Source organism: Saimiri boliviensis, chromosome X (assembly GCF_048565385.1).
Source record: "Saimiri boliviensis isolate mSaiBol1 chromosome X, mSaiBol1.pri, whole genome shotgun sequence".
NCBI classification, from domain to species: Eukaryota; Metazoa; Chordata; class Mammalia; order Primates; family Cebidae; genus Saimiri; species Saimiri boliviensis.
In genome coordinates, this window is record NC_133470.1 from 47188069 (window position 1) to 47203582 (window position 15514).

Sequence of the window (15514 nt, forward strand, 5' to 3'; positions counted from 1 at the left end):
TCTGCTGTGCTTTCTGTACTTGTGCAAGGTAGAAGCAGCAAAAATTCCGTCATGGCTCTCTGAGCATTAGCCTAAAACATTCTAAGAAATAGTGAGATGCCTGTATGGCGTATGCTTAACAATAAAAAGGTCATGGATTATTTGGAAACATTCTGGTGGATGAGGCACACTGTGCTATCCTTGTTTGAATTATATATATTTATACTTATAAATAGAAAGACTGGAAATTATATTTATATATATATTTAAACGGTTATTTGTGTAAAAGGCTTATGTGTGATTTTTTTACATTTAATTTTAATTTTTAATTTGTGGGTACACAGTAGGTATATATATCTATGGGGTATTTTGATACAGGCATACAATGTATAATAATCACATAAGGGTAAAAGGTGCATCCATCACCACAAGCATTTATCCTTTGTGTTACATGCAATCCAGTTATACTTCTAGTTATTTTTTTTTAAGTAAAATTAAATTATTCAGCATAGTCACCCTGTTGTGCTGTCAAATAATAGATTTTATTCATTTGTGATTGTGGAGTTTTCAAAATTTTCTGAAATTAAGATGAATTAATTTTGTTATTAGAAAAAAAAATGCAGTGCTTTTTTAAATGAAGGTAAATAGTAGAATGAGCATTCCCACTGGAAACCTAAGCTTACATCCACCACTAGAGTTTAAAGTTTTCTGGTCATGTGTGACATACTGATGGGGCTAAAGTCCTTTGGCACATACAACTGGGGGCTTTTTAAGGAAAAATTCACACTAAGGGAAAAGCAGCCTGCAAACAAGTTTAGTTCAAGAACAAAAGCTAGGTTTTCAGAGAGGAGGAATGAGTCCTTCTGGGCTGTGGGTCTTCTGACAAGCCTTCCGCACTTAAGTCTAGGGAGAGAGGGGGCCTACAAGTAAACTCGGAAGCATATACTTTTTGCAATTTTTATTATGGAAAATTTCAAACATATACAAAAGTATAGAGAATAGTATAATGAACTCTCAAACACCCACCACACAGCTTCAGCAATTACCAATGCGCGGCCAATCTTGTTTCATCTATGCACTCAATTACCCCACTCTCAGATTATTTTGAAGCAAATACCAGTAGCTATCATTTCACCTGGACATTTTTCAGTACACTTCTTTAAAAGATAAGAACATCTTTTTAAACAACGTAACCACAGTACCGTATCACAATTTAAAAAACAATAAATCAAGAAGTTACATTTTTATTTCAAATTATTATTATTTCACTGGTATCATGAGGAAGAGTGTAACACTAAAATGGAGTCCAAGCTTTTATTGATGTAATAGCTTTATAACGTGAAGGAAAAAACATCAAACACACTACCATATTAGAGCCATTTTGGGTCATTTGTAAGGAGCTGGAAGAGACTGCTGACATCACATATCCCATGGCAAAACTCTGCAAGATTTCCTCTAAACACCTTTCTTATTTTCTTAAAGTTGTTCTCCTGGAGGCAGCTGATCCAAGTCCTCTTTTTTAAAAAAAAATCCTTCATTTTGTGTTCCCCTCTTACAGCAGCCTCTTTCCTAAATGCCTTTCCCAAGTGACAACAATTTTGCCCTCTCTCAGCCCTCTGCATTCTCATATGCAGGAACTAGGTAGGATAAGGAGTTAGCTGTGTGCGCTGGAAAAGGTATGAAAACTACAGCCAAACGATCAGTGAAAGAAGCAAAAGAAACCTAGACAACTAAATGGCATAATTAACTTTGGAAACTTCCTATGATATAGCCTGCTAGCTCTGGCATCCAATAATACAGCATGTTACATCTGTAAAATGAGGATGTTTTCCTCAAAGAGATGTTAAGATGACATGTAAGAAGTGGTTAGGGCAGGCATTACAAAACAAAATGTTTTATATATCATTTTAAAATCTATTTTTATAAAAACTCACAACATTATCTTGCATCCACTGTATTTATTTTTACAATTACCTTTATAGCAAGTGATAGTTTTTGAATAAAATTTTAAGCAAATCATCAACAGTACAAAAACACTAGAGTTGTTACACGAAGGACTGATTCTACAAAACGTTACCCTAAGGTGATGGCATAATCTTAAAACTGTGCAGCTACTGTGTGGTATGACATAGAAATAGGAATAATAATTCTTGTCCTCAAACATCTTACAACTGCCTTGAAATATTTCTGAAACACCTGATACACAAAAGCCACACACATGGTGCCTAGATAGCATATACTCTACTAGCACCAGATTGGAAGGGGAATGTTTTGCCACACGGTGATTACAAAATATTAATTGAATCAAAGAACCTTCAGTGATGCCAACCATACTTCAAGTAGTATCTCAGATGCAGGATTTGCAAAGAGTAAGGAAAAATAGTCTTCGCTCTCAAAGACATCATAGTCTAATAAAGAAGGCAGACACATCAAAAAAGCACAACAAAAGGCCATGTTATAGTACAACAACCAGATCAAGAGTCAGTGGTATAGACAGGGAAGGAGTGTCCCAAGATGTAGGAAGAAATCAGATGAGCTGTCTTCTTCGGAACACAGAAGTGCTCACCTGAACTTGACAATTCCACTCATCACTGGGTTCACATCAATATTAGCTTCAGCACAATTCTGAACATCTTTGCTGTTCATCTAGAAAAACAAACCAACATACAATTAGCAGGCTTATGTTAATAATTCCTCCAACTAACAAATCTGTCAGGGTTTATTATGTACATCAACCACTTTTGATCAAGCACTTCCCTTCCACAGAATTACCTAATGCAGATGCAATGAGTCTGGGACTATGGGCGGGCACCACCACATCTGACTAATTTTTGTAGTTTTAATTCATTAATAATTAGAAGTAGAGACAGGGTTTCACCATATTGGCCAGGCTGGTATCCAACTCTTGACCTCAAGTGATCCCCCTGCCTTGGCCTCCTCAAGTGCTGGGATTACAGGCGTGAGTTATAAAAGTGTTACGTTTTAGCACAGTCAGCACAGTGACTTCCACTTCTTATAGTGCTGTTTGCCCAAACATATTTAAAATCTGCTAAATACCATTAGTATTAATAGCTTATCAAGAGACCACTACCAGGAAAATATTGATCAAAGTCTTTCTGAGAGTACCTGGTGGCTCCCCCACATTTTCTAAATGTAAACAAATTGGCATTCTTATACTAGCCTTTTCAAATTATTTTAGAATTTCTTCCCTTTCATTTGTTTCTTTAAAGTGTAGTCAACAAATTTTACATTTAAACACACACATATGTTTCTTGAAAAAATTGTATATATTATAGACAGCACCAATTACATTTCCAGTATATGCATCTATATTAATCTGTTTTCCTCTTTATATATTCACAAGAATAAAACACTTGACCAGCTGAAAATGTAAGCTATTTATAAAACATGCAGAAAATAAATCTCTGATTCATGTCTGCAAACCTCAATTGTCTGTGTAGAGTACTCTTTTTCCTTTCTTTATCAAGCGAGGGCTGTAAAATTTCGGTGTACATTTTCCTGCTATCACAAAAGAAAATATGTACAAGTGAACTCTAATACTCTTAGAAGGAAAAAAATCTCAACTGTACATCAATCTTTGGAGCACTGAGGTGATAGAAATTTTCTATATACCACCTCTGTTCTCAAGAAATGTGGTGCGGCCAGGTGCAGTGGCTCAGGCATGTAATGCCAGCACTTTGGGAGGCCGAGTTGGGCAGATCATGAGGTCAAGAGATCGAGCCCATCCTGGCCAACATGGTGAAACCCCATCTGTACTAAAAATACAAAAATTAGCTGGACGTGGTGGCGTGCACCTGTAATCCCAGCTATTTGGGAGGCTGAGGCAGGAGAACTGCTTGAACCCGGGAGGCGGAGGTTGCAGTGAGCCAAGATCACACCACTGCACTCCAGCCTGGCACCTGGTGACAGAATGAGACTCTGTCTCAAAAAAACTGAAAAAAAAAAAAAGAAAGAAAGAAAGAAAGAAATGTGGTGCCACTGTTCCGAAAACAAATCTTGTAACACATTTAAGTATGGGTAAACAAAATACAAGTCTCAGTTTCTCAAAACAGTTTCTGCACTAATGCTTTTAAACCTGAAACTCCTGACTTAGTTTTGAAGAGAAAAAAAGAATCTCCTTGGTATTCTTAACTATTTTGATGAGGCTAAGTTCCAGAGAAAATTTTTTCAAAGACTGCTTAATTTAAATTGACAATACGTCTTGAAAAGTAGCATTACATGTTCTAAGTGTTTCTGGAACATAAAAAGGAAAAAGAAAAACCACAACATATTTATAAGCTAACAATTTTTAAGAGTGGGTTACTATGAATACTGTACATTATTTTTTACTTTGTCAGATACATAAGAACCAAATAAGATCATGCATAATTACTTCTAATGATAGCAAGTACAAGTTAAGTCTCCAAAGTATTCGTGACAGTGTTTCATGTGGAATAAATTTTACTACAAAAATATCCAGAAAATACAATCTAGTATATCTCCTAGGTCAATATTAATGTAGAATTAAGAACCTTGTGAAAGAACTAGGTTATTGAGGAAAATTTTAAGATCTATTTGAGACTGCATAATAAAAGTCAATTTGTCTGGAATTTAAAAGCGTGTTTCAGGGTGATGAAATAATCTGTACAACAAATAACCACGACATAAGTTTACCTATGGAACAAACCTACACTTGTACCTCAGGAATTAAAAGTTAAAAAGTATTTTTATAAAAATATGAGGTTCAAATATATATATCACTTTGTTACAAGAAAAATAGAAAAATACTCCATATTTGATCAAGCCATGTAATTCAGATAATAAAACTGCTATAAGTTTTAAAAAGCCACTCTTTTTTAGTTTACTCTTTCCTTTGATAGCATTAGTGCAGAAAATGTTTTGAGAAACTGAGATTTGTACTTTGTTTACCTATACTTCAATGTGTTATCAGATTTGTTTTCTAAACAGTGGCACCACATTTTAAAAAGTGCAACGGCACCCCCTGTTTAGCAGGATAAAAAATATTAATTATTTGTGAAATTACAATGCATTCCAAATAGAGAAATATTTCAGTGTTCTGAATGGTAAAATACAAAAAGCACACAAGGGGGCAGAAAAAAAAAAGTAGAGACAGTTACAAAACTAACTATTCTATGGTATTAAAAAGACAGGAGAGCAAAATAATGAGTAGGAGGTTTTTGGATTACAGGCAATGTTAATTTCCTGTTGTAGATGCTGGTCACCTGCACCCAGAATAGGCTGTCCTGTGAGACAAAACAATTACTGTCTATCATTAAGAGAAATTGTTCAGGTATCCTAATAGTTTGACAACTCTGTACCAGGTGAACATCACTAGAGGTAACTCAGTTGGGATCTCATCTTCCTAAAAGATTCCATTCCTTTGGTTGCTAGGAGTCAGGGAAGTTCAAACAGAATGTCACCATATTCAAATACAGGAGGAAGACCACTTTCTTTCAAAAACGAACTTAAATTGAGAGAACCATGGTTCTTCTATGGTATCCAGGAAGGGGCAATGGGAGTTGGAAGTTGAGCATGGGAAATCAAATTCTGTGAGTCCAGTTTCTGTGATGTGTTTAGCTAGCAGATCCCCAGCAGCGTCAATTCAATAAGGTTAATCTACATGGGAAACAGCCATTTGAAGTCAGCAGTGAAAAATGACCACTTGTGAAAAATTTTTGAAAACCAAATGGTCGACATAGGAATAGAAAAAAAAATTCTGAAAGGGGCAAATGAGATCCCAGTCCTGAAGCTGACGTGACTGTCGAGTGCAGAAAGAGCACAAGAGGTAGAATTCCCTAATTTTTTAACAAATTCAAAACTGATCTTTTAAACCAACTCCCACCACAGAAGGGCTCCGTGACAACAAGGGCGAACGCTGCAAAGGAGAAAACAACTCAAGGGGAAAAAAATCCTAAAAGATGTCCACACAACCAAGCTGGTGAGACTTTAAAGGCCTCCACTGCCAAACCAACCACAGGACTGGTATGAAAATGCGCACGCCGGCTCACCCGTGAATCTGTGTGAAATGTAAAAGAATCAAAAACATCACAGGGCGCAAAGGCAGACACGCGCACACTCCCCCACACCCCTTGCCCCCGCCCCCCCACGCCCCCCACAAGCAGGGTTAAGGCACCTAAGACGCCAAGCGGCCACACACACCCCCCAAAAGCAGGGTGAGCAGTTAAGGCACCTAAAACCCCAAGCAGCTTAGGCTTCCCGAAACATTTCCCAGTGGAACCAAGAAGCGATTCTGAACGCATCTGAAAAACGTGCGAACTGTCTGAAAACAGGGCCTGGCAACGGAGACAGTTTGCAAGCGTGATTCAGAGGGTCTGCCAAGGAAACAAAAGAAGCCTCCCTCCTCCCGGTGAGACCGCACATGGCACGAGAGGTGCTGCAGGCGGGATGCGTTTGCAGCGAGGCGGACAGACCCAAGTCTGCGCGGGCGGGCGGGCGGGCGGGAGTGGTACCTACTAGGGATCGCTGTCTGGCGAGGAGGACGGGGCCACGGAGTTTCCATTGGTCGGGGAGCCGCCCAGCTTCAGCTTCTCCAGATACTCGGCGTGCACGGGCTTGTGGCACTGGAGAACCTTGATGGCATCTTCGACTTTGAACCACTCGCGCTTCCTGCCGATGTTGACCGAATCTTCCCAATCCTCCAGCAGCTCCGTGACGGTCAGGACATACACGTACGTTCGGTGCTTGCGATCCTGGTTCTGCTCGAAGACGCCCAGGAGCCGGCCTAACTTCCCCTTGACTCCCGCCTCTTCGTACACCTCCCGGACCGCCGCACCGCCCGGCTCCTCCTCGGGCTCCATGCCCCCGCCCGGCACGATCCAGCGGTCCGGGTACCGGCTGCTACTCACTAACAGCACCTCGTCCTCGCGCTCGCTCCGGAAGCACAGGCACGCCGCCCGCTTCTTGAACCCCTCCGGGTCGTAGGTGCGCGTCTGGTTGGGCTTGCACTTCATCCTCGAGGCTGCCTCTTCCAGCCGCTCGCTGCTGGGGGCTGCAGCCGCCGCCGCCGCCGCCGCGGAGAAGCCGAGGTGCCGGGCAGAGAAAGGGCCGAGGCGAGGGGCAGGGAGCGAGAGGCGCCTCAGTGTGCCCGCGAGCCGGGAGAGCGGAGGGAGTGATGAGGCTGGGCGGGGCGCGGGCGGAGGCGGGGGCGGTGAGGCGCGTCAGTCAGCCAGTTAGCCAGTACGATGGGCGGTCGGCTAGACCCGGGCCCGCCGGAGTGGAGGAGGCGCCGCCCGCGAGCCCGCGACTCTCCACCGAGCCCACCCGCGTCTCGGGGGAGCGTCTCCCTCCCTCTGCTGCCGGGCAAGGGCTGAGCGAGGAGGGGCTCAATCGCGGCCGCGTCCGCGCTCCCGTTCACGTGCGCGTTCGCGCGGTGGAGGGCGAGGGGCGGGGGCGGGGGTCTCCCGGTTCCCGCAGCGCGCAATGCCTCGGGCCCACTGCGCAGGCGCCGCGCACCTCTGGGGCCGGGAACCTCCTTAGCGCACAGCGAAATTCACCGCATTGTGCCTTTGGCCGAATGCTTCCACGTGTGCCTTTGACCCAAACGCGATTGTGGCGTGGCCGAACGTTTCTTCTCTCCCTCCCCACTGCGCTGCACGAAACCGACCATACAGTCGTTTTACACGCGACAGGGGCAAGGGCATCGTCATCATCATCCCCTCGCATGATGAACCATTCTGGCTTACTCATGGGACCTGGGCCCGGGTGTTGTCAGCACCACTCACAGGATTCTAGGAAGAGTAGCCGGGCATCTTTGCTGAGTCACATGATGCAGTTTTATTTCTTCAACAGGTTCCCACCTTGCCTGGCATCTTGGCGCAGCCAGTAATTCAACGCTTTTCATAAACCCCTGTTCACAACGTGCCTGAACACTCCGTGCCTCAGTTTCCTCATTGGTACACTCCTCGCCTCCTTTTTGCAGCCATTTCCACTTCGATGCACGTACACCTTAAGGACCAGAGAACCACCCATCTAGTACTCCTGCATTAAAGCCCAAGACAATTCTCATTCTCCACAAACTCCACCCTTCACTATCTTTCTCTTTGAATAAGCTCCACTTGGAGTTTGGGAAACCATGCACGTTGAGATCCCCTCCTGTTTCACACTTTGATTTTTAAAAGACTCCCTGCGTGAGACTCCAGCAAGGCCACTTGCTGCTCTCTCACCTCTCTCTCTGGTCATACTGTCCTCTCAGCCAGGAAATGGTAACCCACCGCCAAAAATTTAACAACCTAGAGCTTTCCTTCTCCTTTTCATTTATTCTTGGTGTTTCCTCATCTCATAGTAGCCCTCTGAGTTCCCCTGACTTTGGTTGCACCTTGGTCTCTCTCTTATTGGCACCCTGTTGGCATCAGCCAGGGGGTATCATGAAAGCCTCCTTTGTCGATGAAGTAATTCCTTCACCCAGGGCAAATGGACTCAAATGGAAATGGAGAAACAATTGAGTTCACTTTCCAGGATCTGCTCAACTCCACTTATAATCAGAATCACCAATAAAAATGCTCCTATTACCAAGTGCAAGCAATATCTGCACTACCTAGACCGTAATATGACAAAACGCTGTGGGTTGTATATGAACAAAATTATAAAATACACACATAAAAAGAGTGACCTCAATAGAGACACTACTGCTCCTCACCATATTTTAAAGATGGATGGATGGTGGAAGAGCATTTGAAGGAATTCAACACCTGGGATTAAAAACAAACTAAGAAAGTGTACTTAACAGGCAATATTTCTCAGGGTTCTCAAATTCACAAACACACAAATTATGTTAAACAACTAGGGAAAACTGCATTACAATCAGGAGCAAGACAAATCTGCCTACTGTCAAAAATATTGTTAAATATTGTCTTACAAGTTCTTTCTAGTGGAATGAGTTGTAAAGAGAAAAAAGTAATATATATATTAGTAAAAACACAAAGTTGTCATTATTTGTAGATGATATGGAGATCTTGAGAAACAGCTAAGAAAAAAATGTAAATTAAATCCCTATAAATGGAAGAATAAAATATTATGATTTAAAATATCAAAAGCTTTCATGCATACCAGCAATATCATGTAGGAATTAAAATGGGAAATGATGACATCCGACTTGGCACTATCGACCGCCACAAAACAAATAAAATACTAAGGGTCCTAAAAAATATGATTAGGACTTAGTAGTACAAAATGTTTGAACTTCTACTCAGAGCTTTAAAACATGATTTGAATAAATCACAACTCACTCTAGCCAAGCTAGCAGACTGGTGTGCTGTCTGGGGGTGGGGGGGTGCCAATCCAGGCTCCGGCCACAGGGCAGGGTTGCTTCACAATTGCCGGGTACTATCTCCTTTGTTTGACAAGAAAGAGGTGCCATTTTCTAGTCTATTCCATCAGCCTCAGTTCTACATGACACTGTGCCTGTGCAATAGGTCTCTTCCAAGGGGAATATTTGTGGCAGGGAAGAAGAATAGGACATTATAACATGGAAAGAGGCACAGACTGAAACCCTACTGGAAAAGTCTGGATATGGACATCCACAACTTAAAACAGGCTTAATACAATGCCAAGGGAATTTTTAAATTACTTTTTCCACAAACTTTCACAGCTGACCTAGTTTGGATATTTGTCCTCCCCCAAATCTCATGTTAAAGTGTAATCCCCAGTGGTGGAAGTGGGGCCTGGTGGGAGATGTTTGGATCATGAGGGCGGATCCCTCATGGCTTGGTGCTGTCTGCATGATAGTGAGTGCTCACGAGATACGGTCACTTAAAAGTGCGCGGCACCTTCCCCTGTGTTGCTCCTGCTTTCGCCATGTGATGCACCTGCCCACCCCCTGCCTTCTGCCACCGTTGTAAGCTTCCTGAGGCCACCCTTGAAGCTGAGCAGCTGTTGGCACCAAGCTTTCTGTGGAAACTGCAGAACTGTGAGCCAATTAAACCTCTTTTTTTAATAAATTGCCCAGTCTCAGGTATTTCTTTATAGCAATGCAAGGACAGCCTAATAACTTTATTATTCATCTATAATATTATAGTAATAGGGCAAGAAAAGCTATGACTTGTGTAACAAGAGTGAAAACCACTTTTAAGAGAACAGCAGTCCACTGTGTGGTTTTGCATATTTAAGTATTTCTCCAGTGATGAAGACTGTAATTCAGGAATCACTGTAGTAGTAGACCGTCACAGTGAAACTGCAGTTTGTTCATGGAAGCCTGTATGTCCTTCCACATTGTCGTCGTCTCTGGACTTGGCCATGCAATTTGTTGTGTCCAGTGGGACAATAGCAAATGTGAACAGAAGCCAGCAGAGAATTGAAAAGTGCTTGCACACTGGGGTGTCCCCTCTCATTTTGTGCTTAAAACCGTGTGACAGCAATGTGAAGAAGGCAGGGCTCACTGGCTGGTGAGATATCTATGGCGGATTCTTCCACTTCACTCCAGCTGACAGTGAACCCATTGCCCAACATATGGGTGAGGCCATCCTAGACCATTTGACCGCTAGCAGAACAGTGCACTAGCTGCAGATGCATAACTAAGCCTAGCCATGAACAGCAAATAAACCACTCAGATGATACCAGCTGAAATTACTAACCTGCAGAATTGTGAACAAAATAATTTACTGTTGTCTAAAGCATAAAATTTGGGGGCACGTTGTTATGCATTAAAAACTAGCAGCTCCAACCGTTAACCCCATTCATCAAAATCAACCAAAAACAGAGAAAGAAAAGGTTGTTCATGTTCATTGTAGAAATGTCCTGTCTACTTAAAGATGCTGGCATTTCACTTTCCCTGGAGTTAGAAAAAAAGGGATGAGGTTAAGACATCTAACATTGTTGCATACAGTCCCTGTGAGAGGCTGTGTGTTATGCCCTGCGTCCTATTTAACTGTTATCCCATTAACTGTTAGGGAGGCAGTTCATAAGTCGATTTTATAAAAGAGAAAACGAGGATTTAGAGTGGAGTTTGTATTTGAGTTTAAGGCTACATGTCTCCATAGCCTGCAACATGTCTTATAAGAAGGAATATTCTTATCCACAGCTATGGTTTGTTGTGGCCTTCGTTGATGACATTCAGCGTTGTTCTCTTGGGTAAGGTATTCAGTAGCTAAGATTCACTGACTCCAATGAAAGGTATTTTCCATCACGATCTTCTTCTTCTGGACAATATGTGAAAAGAGGATGTGAGTACCTCTCTCACTCCCAGCAAATAATAGTTTTGTCAATTCTAGATGTAACTTCATGATTTGAGGCTTTGATTTCCCTTGCAAGATAAAATGCAATGAAGTGATACAGAAACAGATATTCTATGCTGTCATCACACTAGGTCGTGATGTTGATTTATGGATGGTCTGCTTTCTAATATGAGCCTAATATTTTTGTACCAGCAAACCTGAAAAGTATCAAAATCCCCTTGAACAGATTAACAGGCTGAGATGGGTTAATGTGAGCAAGCCAGAAAGTGGTGGAGCTGGGATCCACACCCCGGTCTGTCTGAGTCCAAAGGTAATCATCTTGCATTCACCATGGCACGTTTCCCTTATGTTAAGAGTTGCTGACATAGACAGTGCATGTCATTCCTTTGGTATGGTCTTCCTCCTTTCTAGTTTTTTTTTTTCCAGCCTGGAAGATCCAGGCACCCAAGAGAATAGAGGTCCATGTAAATTTCCAGGATCACTAGGATGAAAGCTGAGAGGATCTACCTTGAAACCAACGAGTCTAGGTTACATATTTCTGCCTTTTTTTTTTTTCCAGGGTTAGGATGGGGCAGGCAGATGGGCAATTGACAGGAACAGTAGAAGCATCCTCAGGGAAACTGGGTGCTTTACTTAGTGAGAAAGCCATGTCAGCTGACATTTCTAACTAGACTTTAAATGGAGTACAGTCCTAAGAGAGCAGCTCTCCAGAAACAGCTGTTACCTGGGATCGGAAATGTTAAAGACCTTCTCAGAGCTTGACAGTACTCACAGCTGGACCCAGCTATCAGGAGAGGAACTGCAATATACCTGAGAAACTTTCAGAATATTTAAGGGAAGCAGAGCCAGGGCGATTTTGGTAGTAGTCCATGAGAAAAACAAAACAAAACAAAACACTGTTTTAATGCAAATGAACTAAATTTAAATCCCGCTCTCTCGGTGGCTATGCAGCCTTAGGCAAATTAAGGCAAGTTAATATCTTTGTCCTTAATATTTCTCAGGTGTAAAGGAGGATAATAGGACTACCTACTCAGAACCTCACCTCTCCCAAGAAAGCTTTCCTGACCTTGTGCCGACCCATCATTTACATTGGGATTAAAATACTCCCCCCAACCCCGTTTTTCCAGGCTTCCTTGACTTTAATTCTGTCGTTAGCTTTAATTAAGGAGCTCTGTAATGATTTGTCTGCAAGCTTGTGAGAAATTTGAGGACTGGGAACCAGCCTGAAACATGTCTGTTCCCCTCTGAGACAACACAGTGCCCAGGATCTGGTGTCCAGTAGGGATTTAAAACATATTGACTGAATGAGAAGGATAACAGAATCTACATGGATCACAAAGGATAGTTGTTATTTTACCTGTTAACTATTTAATAACAATATTAAATGACATATGAATGAACCTAGGTCTGGGGAAAGCGGGGTAACTTGTGTCCTTCACATCAACCTTCATATGTTCCCCAATTTTTCTTCCTTCATGTACCTAGGACACTCTTGTTCAAACACACAGGTGGTTTCATTTTGGGTCTACACTAGCTAATTCCCTAGAAAGGACTTAAATACAAAATGAATGGAATTCAAAATAACCTCCTTCATTGTTTTGTTTGTATCCTGGACAAATGATAGGATGCGTAAAGAAGTGCTACTTTTGTGATTTTGTGAGCAATGGCGTAGATGTGCACAGGTCGTGGATGTGGCCCCAATGATCCATAGACTTGTCATGTCCAGGTGAACACTGCCACTCTCATAAAGATGCAGAATGCCTTGATTTCTCCCACTTCGTTACCTGATCCTGCCTCTCTACTGTCACCCTCCTTTTCCCTTTTCTCTACACTGCACCCACTTCTAATTCTGAACCCAAACCCCTTTTAGCGGCCCTATGATTATGCATCAGAGTTAAATGTTAAATGCTTACAAAACCTACGAGGCCCTACAACATCTGGCCCATTTCAGTCTTTGACTTTGCCCCGTCACTCCCCATGGGCCACACATCTCTAGTGGACCTGGACTTGGCAGCTTCTGGGTTGTGTCAGGCAGGCTCCCTCCCGCCTCAGGGCCTTTGCTCTAGCCATTCCCTCTCTTTGGAATGTTCCTCTCCCCTGTCCACAAGGATGACTTCCTCACTCACCTTGAGGCCTTGATTACCTTCTGGATGAGGCCTACCCAGGCCACATTATGATGGATTGCCAAACCCACTCTTCCTTGCCACCCTGTCGCTGCTACTCCTGATCCCCTTTTCCCTGGCCCAGGTTTCCTTTCTGTTACAGCGTTTTGCATCTAACAGACTACGTAATTACTTATTGATGTTTTTTGCAGTTGTTTCTCCTAGCTGATGATGGCTCCTGCTAGAATACTAGCTCCTGATGGGAGGGATCTTTGTCTCTTGCTCACTGGTATATCCCAAGCAGCCCAGATCTCTGCAGAGCGTACATTGGAGTCACTCAGAAAATACCTGTGGATGTAATGAATGTGTTTGTCTCCTGTGCTAGATTGGTTGACTTGTAAGGGGAAGGGCCGTGTGTTGTTGGTCTTTGTAAACCCACCATCTGCACTCTCTGATACAGCCAGAAAGGGACTACTGAATAGTCTTTGAATTAATCGTTTGAAAAATGACACTGATAGGGAAAACATTATCTTCGCATTCTGCAGCTATTCCGGTAGTTGCCATTTGTTTCGGCACCCTATGGGTACCAGATGCCGTAGAAACACAGCTGGGCAGCTGTGAGTTACCTGAGGGACAGAAGTCTGGTTCATTTTCCGAGGCATCTTCACAGGGTAGCACAGTTCCTACCACACAGCATGACTTGAGGTGATGTTTCCAGATCTCAGTCGTTCATCACCCAAATGGTTTTGGTTTTATCTGGGCAGGACATGTACTATGATTTACATATTGTATTTTATTTTCATAAGACAGTGGCATTCAGAAAGAAACGTGATTATATAATTAAATGCAATGAAAGCAGAATGATGTTATGGAAGAGTTGAAAACAAAGTTGAAGCCATTGTTGTGTAATAGGACACAGAACGATGGATGGGCTACACTAGGCACTTCATGTACCTTTTTCATTTAACCCCGATGAAAACCCTTCAAAGGCAGTGTTATCATTCCTATTTTCAAAAGAGAAGATGGAGATCTAAGACATTATGTAACTTGCCCAGTATCTGACAGCTAGGAAGTATCTGAATGAGGTGGAAACTTCCAAGCTCATTGATGAGAACAGCCCACAAAGACGGCAGTATAGGCAGACCCCCACTACTTAACTTGCCCCTGCAGTTCTCTCTGCTCCCCTCCCCTTCTGTCACACACACATCTCTGCAAAATTCACCTCCCATCTCCTAACACTTTCAGAAGCTCCTCATCCTGGAAGTTGCTCTCCTGCTCCTTCAGCCAAATGCTGGAAAATTCAACATTAATTTCTGCAGAGGCAGAGGAATGGAGTTTGTTTCAAGTCCTCGTGAAGGGATAAAAAAACTGATACTTAACAACTGCTTGAAGACCTTGATGAGGCTGGTTCTGGAGGAGGATGTTTTATGCACAACTAGTCCCTGTCTGAGAGAATTCCGGTCTTGGAAGGATGCCTTCCCCTCCACAAAGACATCAGGCCAGCCCACGAGGAAGATAGTTTACTTATCAATGACACTGTGTACCCACAGGCTCAGGCCACTTTCATCAGAAGCAGAACAGTCTTTCCAAGGTCACCAAGTTGTTCTAAAACTTTACAGATTCATTAGATGAAGACAGCAAGGCACATACACGTGATGTTTGGTATCAAAATTGTGATCAGGAAGATGGCTGCATTCCCTGTTCCACGGTAAAACATCTCATACCACCAACGAACTCAGCCAGTTCTGGAGAGATTACCACCACGATAGAGTGTTTCTGACCATGGGCTCTGGGCCAGCCATTCTCTGGGAGTGCAAGACAAGAAAAATATTTACTTCTTTCAGTCTTTTCCAGGTTATTTACTTTGAGACAAGTTTGAACATCAGTAGTTCGGTTAGCACTTTTCCTACACTACAGTAGAATATCCTATGAGGGAACAGCCGTCAAATTCTTAGATTCTTTCACTTTAACTTTGATCAAATACCTTTCACTACCAGTTTACATCTCAGAAGGAACCACCCTTGATTTTTGTGTCAGATGAACTTTTCATTGTGTGAAATTCACAGAATTCTAATTAAGAAATTATAGCTCGAGGCAGGTAGATAACCTGAGGGCAGGAGTTCAACACCAGCCTGACCAACATGAAGAAACCTCTTCTCTACTAAAAATACAAAATTAGCAAGGCATGGTGGCACATGCCTGTAATCCCAGCTAACTGGGAGG

The 15514-nt window shown here is 42.6% G+C and overlaps 1 protein-coding gene across 2 annotated transcripts; it reads right to left on the reverse strand.

The window, feature by feature from the left end:
- Positions 1–935: 935 nt before the first annotated feature.
- On the reverse strand, positions 936–7362 carry LOC101051981 (diphosphoinositol polyphosphate phosphohydrolase 3-beta). 2 transcript variants are annotated; one of them, XM_010350247.3, is made up of 2 exons: positions 6475–7361; positions 936–2625 (listed from the first exon to the last, which is right to left on the reverse strand). In XM_010350247.3, coding segments are annotated over exons 1-2 (498 nt in total). In that variant the 5' UTR covers positions 6972–7361; the 3' UTR covers positions 936–2624. The 2 variants fall into 2 exon arrangements, with proteins under 2 accessions (XP_010348549.1, XP_074247854.1); XM_074391753.1 differs by lacking the exon at positions 936–2625 and having other exon boundaries at positions 6474–7362.
- Positions 7363–15514: the final 8152 nt, after the last annotated feature.

Excerpts from the sequence above, each read along its gene's own strand:
- LOC101051981 (XM_010350247.3), bottom strand. The coding sequence starts at position 6,971 with ATGAAGTGCAAGCCCAACCAGACGCGCACCTACGACCCGGAGGGGTTC.